The 12,098-nt window shown below is 37.8% G+C and overlaps 1 protein-coding gene across 6 annotated transcripts in view; it reads right to left on the reverse strand.

The window, feature by feature from the left end:
* KLHDC1 (kelch domain containing 1) overlaps nt 1-12,098 on the reverse strand; it is a 47,809-nt gene that overhangs the window by 20,158 nt on the left and 15,553 nt on the right. For 5 of the 6 annotated variants that reach the window (XM_053594356.1, XM_053594355.1, XM_053594358.1 and 2 more), the window contains 8 exons: nt 10,766-10,836; nt 10,175-10,292; nt 9,617-9,735; nt 8,917-8,995; nt 6,898-6,981; nt 4,651-4,734; nt 3,946-4,004; nt 1,347-1,459 (listed from right to left, as the gene is read on the reverse strand). In XM_053594356.1, coding sequence (XP_053450331.1) covers nt 1,347-1,459; nt 3,946-4,004; nt 4,651-4,734; nt 6,898-6,981; nt 8,917-8,995; nt 9,617-9,735; nt 10,175-10,292; nt 10,766-10,836 — 727 coding nt within the window. The remainder of the gene's footprint in view (nt 1-1,346; nt 1,460-3,945; nt 4,005-4,650; nt 4,735-6,897; nt 6,982-8,916; nt 8,996-9,616; nt 9,736-10,174; nt 10,293-10,765; nt 10,837-12,098) is intronic. The other variant, XM_053594357.1, reaches the window with a different exon arrangement.

Raw genomic sequence — 12,098 nt, forward strand, 5'->3', positions numbered from 1 at the left:
GGCATTTTTCACATAACCACAATGTCATTATCACTGCCAATGCAAATAAAAATAATTTCTTGGGATTATCTCATACTCACGTGACCAAATCTAACACTGAATCTGTAAGAGAGGAAACTGACTAAACTAAGAGCACATTTAATATCCCATAAGTTAATAACCGAAAATAGCAACCAGGAATTAAAAACACCTGAATTATGAAGAGATGATATTAACCCCTAGCAAAATGTACAGATTTTTTTATTACACTCCAAATCTCTTTTAACTAAAAATCTCACAAGTGGAAGAGGCCTAATAATAATCTGCAAGAGTAACAACATCCCCCTGCGAGGAAACGCTTTTTCTCCCTCCAGCTCTGGAGTGTGTGGTGGCCAGCGGACTGTCAATATATAGTTGACAATCAGCTTTTGTGGAAAAATAAACAGTTGCTTCCAAACCCCAGCTACAGTTATAGGAATGGTTTTAATGGTATCTAAGGGTTTTTAATGAAAACATGTTTACCCATAGAAAATTTATGAGTTAAAAAATATAAAACATTTAACATGCTAAACCAAGAAGGGGATGTTCTTGGTCGTTTATCTAACCTGACACCATGATTTTACTGCTTAAAGAAAAACTGCATTCTAAAACCCATAGCCATTAAGACCAGCAGTGACAGGAGTTTGAAAAAAATCTAGCCAAGAGCTATTCTTTATTATAATTCTGGAGCAAAAAGAGAAGTGACTTGCCTTCCCACATTATATTTCCAGAGCCTTCAAGGAAAGTCTGCTGTAGCCATCACTATCTCAGCCTACAGTATAAGCATCTTGGATCAAAAGTCAGGCTGAGGGCGGCGCCTGTGGCTCAGTCGGTAGGGTGTCAGCCCCATATACCGAGGGTGGCGGGTTCAAACCCGGTCCCGGCTGAACTGCAACCAAAAAATAGCTGGGCGTTGTGGCGGGCGCCTGTAGTCCCAGCTACTCGGGAGGCTGAGGCAAGAGAATCGCTTAAGCCCAGGAGTTGGAGGTTTCTGTGAGCTGTGTGATGCCACGGCACACTACTGAGGGCCATAAAGTGAGACTCTGTCTCTACAAAAAAAAAAAAAAAAGTCAGGCTGAAAACCACACAGCATAGGAGAGGAAAGGGGCTCTATTTTACCCAGAGTCCATCGCCTTTCCTCTCCCCAACAGGAGAACATGTAGACCCAACAGGACAAAAGCAAAGAGGCCCCCTAATTCTTACTCCAGACTCAGCTGGGGATTAAGGTAGACCAGTAAAACAAGAAGATTTACTTCACCATAAGGATGAAATACAATTAGGAAAAAAGGATGAGATGATAATTGTAGGGTAAATTTTAATCAACTTACTTAAGGGAATATTATCTGCACTTAGTCCACCAAATAGGAAAAGCTTATCATCAGCAATTGGGGTTAAAGTATGCCATGACCGGTGCTTCGGACTTTCTCCATTAATAGGAATCCTGTGGCAAGCGGGAAAAAAATTAAAACTAGGTACTGGGTTAAACAGTTTAACAGTTTTGAAGAAAAAATTGCCTTCACTACTCAAAAACAAAACAAAACAAAACACAAAGGTTCATTTTACTACTTTCACCTACATGAGTATTTAAAAACATTTTTAAATTTTTGGATGAATGTAAACAATTTCTTTCCATTTAATGTCCACTCCACCCAGCCACAGAGTGAGAATAAAAGTCATTTCACAGTTAATTTACAACACATTCTTGGCATCCTTCTTATTGGCTAATCAACATCCTTCCTCGGTTTTTCAACACAATTTATTTTCATGTCTAGAACTTTTTAGTGTTGTTTCATGGTTGATTCTGTGTTTTAAGCTAATTTCCCCAGGGATGTTTTGGGTTTGGTTATTGTGTTGTTCACTTTGGTCTACTCGTTACAAAATTTTCCAAAACATCATCTTCCCCTGAAAACACTAGCTATTAGCAATAAATGTGTGCAAACTGTGTCAGACCCATAATAAATCTATAAAGACTTTAAACAAATACTATCTATTCTTATAAAATAAAAACATAACCACATGTTAGATGTGAAGAGGTTCGATTCAGAAGGTACAAGGACGCCACTCTTCAGCAGTCTAGAAGGCTCCAGAGTAACATGGGCCATTTTTGCAAGACATAATTTATTTTTCCCAAAATGTAAATATTCTTACGGTTTTTGTGATCATAAGAAACATTTCGGTTACAAAACATTCAGTAACTTTAAAAATATTGTTTTTAAAAGGACAGCTCTTCTATAATCTTGTGCCCCGGTAATAAGAAATAGTGGTAATTTGGTATATGTCTTTTCAAACTTTAAGGCATAAGTATTTGTTAAAAATATGTAAATGAGGTCTCCCATAGCTCCGTGGGCATGGTGCCGGCCACAGACACTGGGGCTGGCAGGTTCGAACATGGCCTGGGCCTGCCAAACAATAATAACAACAACAACAAAAAAATAGGTGGGTGTGGTGGCGGGCAACTGTAGTCCCAGCTACTTGAGAGGCTGAGGCAGGAGAATCGCTTAAGCCCAAAAGTTTGAGGTTGCTGTGAGCTGTGGCGTGAACAGCACTCTACCAAGGGCAACATAGTGAGATTCTACTATGAGAGAGATTATTATGAGTGAGATTATACTAATTTATACTCTCACCTATTATATTGTTACAGCCTCGCACACATTGGTCATTATAATATTTTTATCTGGTAAGTAACAACTTACTTTTGTTCCCAATTTCTTTAATAAGCTATAAATTTGAACATCTTTTTAAAATACTTTTTGCTTATTATTATATTTCTTATATGACATGTTCACCCATGTTCTTTGTTCACTTTTCTATTAGATTATTTATCTCTCTTTTACTGATGTTCTGAGTTCTTAAAGATTTTTGCCCTGATCTCTCTGTTAAAAATATTACAAATATCCCTTCTAGTTTGTTTTTTGTTCGTACTTCACAATTTTCCCTTTAACTTTCTGTGGTTCACTTTTTTACACAGAAATATCTAAATTTTAAGTGGTTTTATTAATCTAATCAGTCTTTTCACTTACAAATTTTGAGTTTATATCATCTTTATAAAAGCTTTTTCCATGACAAGATTTTAAAAATAATTTGCTGTATTTTCCTCTGGTACTTTCACAGTTTTATTTTTATTTTATTTTCACAGTTTTATTTTTTTTATTTTTTATTTTTTTTGGCCAGGGCAGGGTTTGAACTCACCACCTCCGGCATATGGGACCGGCGCCCCACTGCTTGAGCCACAGGCGCCACCCCACAGTTTTATTTTTAATGGCATTTATACTTTGGAATACAGGGTGTCCATAAAGTTCACGGGTAATTTACAATGTAAAACTATTTTAAATTGCACACAAACTTTATAGATACTCTGTACATAGCTCTTCAACCATTCTTCCTTTTTTTTTTTTTTTTTGTAGAGACAGAGTCTCACTTTATGGCCCTCGGTAGAGTGCCGTGGCATCACACAGCTCACAGCAACTCCAACTCCTGGGCCTAAGCGATTCTCCTGCCTCAGCCTCCCAAGTAGCTGTGACTATAGGCGCCCGCCACAACGCCCAGCTATTTTTTGGTTGCAGTTCAGCCGGGGCCGGGTTTGAACCTGCCACCTTCGGTATATGGGGCCGGCGCCTTACCAACTGACCCACAGGCACCGCCCCTCTTCAACCATTCTTTCATTTCTTCTATTGATCAGTCCTCCAAGAATATTTAGTATAAAACCCGTAATTTTACATAATCTATTTTCATATTTTGTACAGTTTGGTTAGAGAAAAAAACTGTATTTAAATTTGTAGATTCTTTCCTTAGACATACAATCTGAAGGGAAGAAAGTACCAGTTCAGTTTATGGACCAAAATTTGGATCATAAATACACACACACACACACACACACACACACGTGCGCACGCACATGCACGCTACACACACAGACTTCAAACTTACCTTCCAGACCAAGTCCAGGTATCTAAGTTTAGATAGTGCAAATCATTCATCCTAGTTTGCTAAAATAAAAATGTTAAATTGGTCAGTGTTTTACATTTTCTTTTTTTTTTTTTTTTTAGACAGAGTCTCACATTGTCACCCTTGGTAGAGTGCCATGGTGTCATAGCTCACAGCAACCTCAAACTCCTGGGGTCAAGAGATCCTCTTGCCTCTGCCTCCCAAGTAGCTGGGATGACTGGCACCTGTCACAACACCCAGCTATTGTTTTACATCTTTTACGAGCTAAAATTTTGGTTTTAAAATAAACTCAGATTAAAAACAGACTATCTTTATTTTACTTAACATCAGAAGTTTAAATATTGGAAAATAATGCTAAGCATTAATAAAATTAATAGAGAGCTCCCAAATCAATGTATGAAAGGTGAAAGAAGAAATGTGTTTAAAGTAGTAAGATTTAGATTAGGAGAAATTAAAACTTTTCTGATACTGCAATGAAGTGAAAAATGCTCCTCATTAAAATATCATTTATAATCAACTATGATTACTCATGTATTGTCTGGGAAATAGAAGGTAAATAAAAGTTATTATTGAATGTCATTTTAACAGCTAGACTACACAAATGTTCACTTATTCTGAAAAATCAGAGGCTACATTTTTATAAGAAGTATTACACATAAAAATTCCATTTCCATTTAAAATACTAACCAAGACACGTCCGCCAAAGACATAACCTTTATTTCCAAGAACTGCACATGTGTGTGCGGCCCGTGGCTGTGGTGGAGCTCCAGCCTGCAAGCAGAGATCAGAAGAGATTGCAAAGACTTGAAACACTCACAGCATGTCACGCTGCTCTGCGCAGTCTGAGAATGCTTACCCAGTAAGTTACCATTATCTATGTGTCATAAGTTAACTACAAACCCTCACGTGAAAGTCCATTTTAAATAGTAATAATCATAGACAAACACTGCTCTTCAGAATAACATTTATTCTCTGATCTTTCTTTACATTTGAAAATGTTTTTCTTAAATACCTGACACCGTTTAGCAAAACAAAATTTCATATAAATTTTTGCTCAAAATACTATATAATGATTTAAAAAATCAAATTTTAAAATTCACTCTCATTGTGTGTGAGAGAGAGAGAAGGAAAGAGAGGGAGAGAAAATGAGAGTGAATTTTAAAAATTGATTTAAAACACACACACTTTGACACACACAGAGTTAATATTAGGAATGAGCAAGCACAATGTGATCTCAGAAACTCTAATAAATTATGTTCCCCAAACTCTTAGTGCCTCAAATTCACAATAAGAATTTCACTCGAGGCTTGAGTCAAACAGTGCTTTACTCTTACTGAGCTCTTAACATTAACTGATAACACCTCTCTATATTTTAAATAAAGAAAGCAGATTTTTTTCTTTCTTTTTTTTTTTTTGAGACAGAGTCTCACTACGTCACCCTCTGTAGAGTGCAATGGCATCACAGCTCACAGCAACCTCAAACTCTTGGGCTTAAGCGATTCTCTTGCCTTAGCCTCCTGAGCAGCTAGGACTATAGGTGACCACCACAACACTTGGCTATTTTTTTTTTTGGTTGCAGTTGTCATTGTTGTTTAGCAGACCGGGGCTGGGCTCAAACCCGCAGCCTCCGTGTTTGTGGCTGGCACCCTACTCACTGAACTATGGATGCTGAGCCAGCAGATCTTTTCTTTTTTTTTTTTTTTTTTTATTGTTGGGGATTCATTGAGGGTACAATAAGTCAGTTACACTGATTGCAATTGTTAGGTAAAGTCCCTCTTGCAACAGCAGATCTTTTCTTTAGAGAAGTTTTCAGCTGGTAGGAAAAGAGAGAATATAAGGGAGTCGATGAATAAGATAAGGCTCAGCGCTTGTAGCTCAGTGGCTAGGGCGCCAGCTACATATATTGAGGAAGTCATGAGCCCACAAACAGAAGCAGGGAAGGGCAGACAGGGGCAGATAGAGGCAGACAGAGGCAGACGGGGAGGGCTGTGATGCTGCTGAGTGACTCATTCAGCTCCTGAGGCTCAGGCCCCTGCAGCCTTCTTGCCACTGCCTTGGTGAGCCACGCCAAGATGCTTTCCAGCCGTGAGGGAATTTGTTACTGCTTAAGCCAATTTGAATTTGTGTTTGGTCACTAGCAAATGAAAGAGCACTGATAACGCATTTTTGTCACACTAAAATTGCACATACGTCTGAATTTAAGGTTTATGAAACAGGACTTTTTTTGTTTTTTTTATTTTGCAATTTTTTTTTTAAATTTTTTTTTGGCTGGGGCTGCATTTGAGCCCGCCACCTCTGGCATATGGGGCTGGCGCCCTACTCCTTTGAGCCACAGGTGCCACCCTGAAACAGGACTTTTAAAAATGGACTTTGTTATTATAAAAGAGCTTTTTAAATAACTTCATTAAATCAGAGTGTGACACTTGTGGGTAAAGAATGATAATGGAACCTCCTTAAAAGGCTTTTTTGGGGGTGGAGCCTGTGGCTCAAGGAGTAGGGCACTGGCCCCCAAATGCCAGAGGTGGCAGGTTCAAACCTGGCCCCAGCCAAAAACTGCAAAAAGAAAAGTTTTTTTCCTAGAAAACTGTAGCTAATCTGGAGGAAAGGATGTGTTTTTTAATTTTTTAACTATTTAGAGATGGGGTCTTGCTATCGTGCTCAGGCAGTGGTTATTCACAGGCTCCAATTAGTACACTACAGCCCAGAACTCCCAGCTCAAGAGAGCTTCCTGCCTCAGCCTCCTAAGTAGCTGAGACTACACGTGTGTGCCACTGCACCTGGCTCTGATTTACTTTTAATGGCATTGGTGACAGTGCTCAAGAGAACTACTTTGTGTTTATAAACCCTAATTACAAAAATCCAAATAACTTAGTAAAAAAAAACATTTTAAAAGTATCAATAAATTGTATAAATGTAATGTTTTACAACACTTACTTTAATTTCTGGTTGACACCAACTATGTGTCTTTGTGTCAAATATATGGACATCATTATGCCATCCCCAGAATATCTGTTCTTCCTAAAGCAGAAATATGTTTTAAATACATAAAAGCTTTTATACTTTTATAATTTTTACATCACTGTTACAGTTTTGTCACATACTTACTGGTAAAATAATAGACACCTTTGCAAATTAAGAAGTAAGTGTTACCATAGCCATAAAGCCAATGCAATCACCAGCCATCAGCACCTTACAAAGTGTGGTCCCCAGACCAGTGGCAGCACCACCTGCAACTTTCTTCTCATAGTATTTCTGGCACTGAACCATGTTCCTTACTGACAATCTTTCAACTCTCTCAAAGGATTATTTCTGTTAAAACTGCAGCAAACAGAATGATGTTTACATTTTGAAATCTGTTTTCCTAAAGCAAATGATCACAACTCCCAAACTTTGGTGGGCCATGGTTCCTTTTTTAAAAAATGTCCAATCACTTCAACATCACCAAGCAATTTGTTCTTTTTTTTTTTTTGCAGTTTTTTCTTTGGCCAGGGCTGGGTTTGAACCCACCACCTCCGGCATATCGGGCCAGCACCCTACTCCTTTCAGCCACAGGGGCCACCCAATTTGTTCTTATAGTCACTTACGCCCACTCTCTTCTTTATCTTCTAAGAGACGAGGCGTCTTTGTTAGCAAGGCGAAGATTGAGCAGTTAGTTAGTTCGACTGTATTTAGCATCTTCCTCGTGTTTAAATCTTCTGTTACTACTCTAGCTTACCTTCTGTGCCAGTTTTACATTCCATGTCAGAAATGCGTCTTTTATTTTTGCCAGGACTTGTCAAGCAAATGAAACAAACTAAATGATTTACTTAGTTTAGAATTAAATGAAAAAAACTCTACTTGTGCTCCAGAAACTTCAGGACATGTTCATTAGCTAAACTAATTGTAGTAGGAGAGAAAACAATGAGGATTTCACTGATGAGGAAAAATAATTAGACATAAATAATTAGCAATTATAGTCCTGAAAATTATCAATAATGCTTTAAGTAGCAGAGCTTTAAATATATTTCATTTTTAAAATTCAAGAACCATGTAGACACGTGGAGAATTTTTTAAATATCCACACACAAAGTGATAGACAGGAAATGCATATATACATTTACATAAATAATGTACAATAATAATATGCTGGTAGAAGGTGAAGCTGAAAAGATCATGCATCTTGGTGGTAGAGTCAATGGTTGTTTTTTTTTTTTTTGAGACAGCCTCAAGCTATCACCCTGGGTAGACTGCTGTGCTGTCCTAGCTCACAGCAACCTCCAACACCTGGGCTTGAGCAATTCTCTTGCCTCAGCCTCCCAAGTAGCTGGGACTACAGGTGCCTGCCACAACACCCTGCTATTTTTTGGTTGTAGTTGTCATTGTTTGGCAGGCCCCGGGGCCGGATTTGAACCCGCCAGCTCTGGTGTATGTGGCTGGCATCTTAGCCGCTTGAACTACAGGTGCTGAACCAGAGTCAATGGTTTTAAAAATAATCTAAAAGATTTCATTTTTGTAATTCATAACTTCTTTCATTAAAAATGATTTATTTCCTAATTAGTAAGAATAAGTAGGAAAATTATGATTATTACCAACTCACTCTTCTGTGGAGGCCAGTCTGAGCTCATAAGTAATTCTAGTGGACATATCTAAAAACAGGTGTATGGTTAAATTTGAAAATAAGAATGAAAGTGTCCCAAATGTGCTAAAGCCTCTATTGTCCAACAGAAGCAGGTACGCACACAGGAGTGATTAGCAATGTAAGAAAAGAAGTCACCCAGCCATTAGCCAGAAAGGCTCATCCTGCTAGACCAGACCCTTCACCAACCTGATTCAAATCTAAAAGAGAGAAAACACATTTCTTTTTCATATGGCAAACTGGTAGCTCCTAAAATGAGAAAGGCTGGGCTCATTATTTCTAAGGCTTTAAGAGTATACTGAATTAGAGGAAAACGTAAACAGTAATTACTCTCTTACCCAAGACGCATCATGAACATCAAAACAGTCTTGGAGTTCATTATGTCTCCTATACCCATAACCACCAAAATATATTAATCTGAAAAAAAATACAAAAGATATGCGTCAGGAGTTGTTTCCACTTTGTCCACAGAAAGTTGAAAAAGATCTTCTGTCTTAATCTAACCAGCCAATTTTAGGTATTAAGATGGCACAAGTGTTTGTGTTACATGGGTGAGCTGAACAGTACCACTGCCCTGACCACCAGCATCAAAATATGCTCATCCTCATACCTTGAAAAACATCACACTTTCAAGTTTTCTCTCTTTTGGCCAAAGGCCATTATTCTCACTTCAGTACAGTTAATGTGTTAAATACAGGCGCTGCTTTACCTGTCTTTTTTTTTTTTTTTTTTTAGAGACAGGGTCTCACTTTTTTGCCCTCGGTAGAGTGCTGTGGCGTTACAGCTCACAGCAACCTCCAACTCCTGGGGTTAGGTGATTCTCTTGCCTCAGCCTCCCAAGTAACTGGGACTACAGGCGCCCACCACAATGCCTGGCTATTTTGTTGTTGTTGTTGTATTGGGACTACAGGCGCCTGCCATAATGCTTGGCTATTTTTGTTGTTGTTGCAGTTTGGCCGGGCCGGGTTCGAACTCACCACCCTGGGCATATGGGGCCAGCGCCCTACCCACTGAACCATAGGCGCTGCCCTGCTTTACCTGTCTTTATAGACCCAGCAGGAAAGTTTGTCACGTGGTGTGGGTGGTGGTCCTTCAAAGTTGGTGATTTTTTCCCAAATGTAGGTTCCATCTCTTGTTCGCAAATTAACAAAATAAAGCTTTTAAAAGATAAGAACACAGGGCATTAGCAGACAGGGCATTTAAATGTTAAATCTATATCAGAGGGATTTGTGATGCAAACATTAATACTATTACTTTTTTTAATAGGTAAAATTTTTACCTACTAAAATTTAAAAATTATAAAATTAATAAAAATGACATAGTGTTTCATAGGCAAAAATGATATCTGAGACATACTGAAATAGGTCTTTTCCCATCCTGCTCTTGCTTTACATATATTGATTAAACAGGTAGGTAGTTCTAAAGTAGAAAGACAGGGGGAAGACTTGCATTTTCAATCTATCTTTAAAACTTTATAATTACAAATGTAAGATTTTCTACACATATCTTCTTTTCAAAACATTTGTAACTTGTGAGATGGAACGATGCATCAGATATTATATTCTGCTGCACTCCTGAATCAAAAGAAAGCATTACTCGATTGCTGTATCCTTTGTCATCATATCCTCCAAAAATGTACAGCTTCCCGTTAACGCAGGCGCCGCAGCTCCCTGACATGGAGGTAGGGAGCTCCCCTTCCATCAGGTGCATTCTCCTGTAGCAAGAATGACACAGAACGCCTTAACTTTCCAGAAAGGCAAATAAAATTCTCTTTCAACTCCGTGGGGACTTTTTTCAATGAAATTGTTACTGTTAATTATAATTACAATGTAATGGTAGCCATATAATAACAACTCTAAGAAGATCCAGGGTAAAGAGTTTTCCATCTGCTGGGGGAAAAAAACCCATGAAATTTTTACATGTCACCAGAACTGGGAATTAGTAGAAACAACATCTTCAGAAACAGCACTGAACTTTTGAGGAATAGTAAAGGATAAAGAATGGGAAAAGGGAAGGGAGGAGTGGGAAGACTGAGCCACAGAGAATAAAGCACTTAAAGAAAAGCAAAGGGAGACTTCGTAAGTGTTGCAGCAGTGTGTTCTAAGTATGGTCTCAAATCACTCTCCTCTTTGAAAACATTTATAACAGATACTATGACAGGACATTCTGCAATTTCAAATTACTTACCATAACCCACTATCAATATCATAGGTCCAAATTTCATCATTAGGCAAATATACTTCATTGTCTTCAATGGACTAAAAATACAGAATACATAACATTATGTTTATCGATTACATAGTAACAATTAAATAGTTCCTCAGGCCAAGAAAAACTGCAACGAAAATACTATAAAACACAAAATCAGTCTTAAAATGTTTTTCACTACAAAACAAAAAAAAAAGAGAAGGAAAGATTTTTCTAAGAAAAACAATAAAGGTTTAGAGCACAAAATAGCAAGTATATCTGTCTCAAGACAAGACTTGGGGCATTGAACTGGGTTCAAGAGAAAAAGGGGTTCTGAGTAAGAGAAAATACCAAAACAATACACTTAAAGCAGAATATTAATGTTTATAAAGCCAGGAAGAAAAATAGCAAAAAGTCAATTCATTTGGGGTGAAGGGAAGTAATGAAGGAAAGAAATTTTTCAAAGATACAGTTAAGAACACGGTATCAGATGCCTTGATTTACTGAACACATTTTTTGAGTGCTTATTATATGCAAGGCATAATGTTAGGTGTTCATTAAATCTAGAATATAAGGATCATGATAAATTTAATTAGTCAAAAATGATGACTCTGAATTTGAATAATCTCTAAAGAAACCGATAATGTGAATAGAATAGTACGTTCTGACATTTATGATGAAAACAGAAATAAGCATAATACAGTAAAACAATCTTACTGAAGTTAAAAAACTTGGGAGTTAGTCCAGCAGGGTGGCTCACACCTGTAATCCTAGCACTCTGGGAGACTGAGGCAGGTGGATTGCTTGAGTTCAAAGGTTCGAGACCAGCCTGAGCAAGAGCCAGACCCTGTCTCTACTAAAAATAGAAAAACTAGCAGCTGTGGTGGCAGGTACCTATACTCCCAGCTACTCGGGAAGCTGAGGCAAGAGGGTCGCTTGAGCCCAGGAGTTGGAGGTTACTGTGAGTTGTGATGACATCATGGCACTCTACCTAGGGCGGCAGAGTGAGACTGTCTCAAAAAACAAACAAAAAAACCTTAGGGGTAAAATAAATCCTTACATAAATCTGTCATGATTTCTTAGAATCCATAAACTAATTCAAAAATAGAGTTTTAAAATAGCAGTTTAAGAATTTCTAAAACTGTATTATGCATAAACATGCTAAGTAGATTTAGCTTTTTCTCATTATGTTATTTACATTTTATTTATTTATTTATTTTAATTAATTAATTCATTTTTTTTTGAGACAGAGTCTCACTATGTTGCTCTGGGTAGAGTGTTATGGCGTCACAGCTCACAGCAACCTTCAACTCTTGAGCTAAGCGATTCTCTT

The sequence above is a fragment of the Nycticebus coucang genome, chromosome 6 (assembly GCF_027406575.1).
Source record: "Nycticebus coucang isolate mNycCou1 chromosome 6, mNycCou1.pri, whole genome shotgun sequence".
Lineage (NCBI taxonomy): Eukaryota > Metazoa > Chordata > Mammalia > Primates > Lorisidae > Nycticebus > Nycticebus coucang.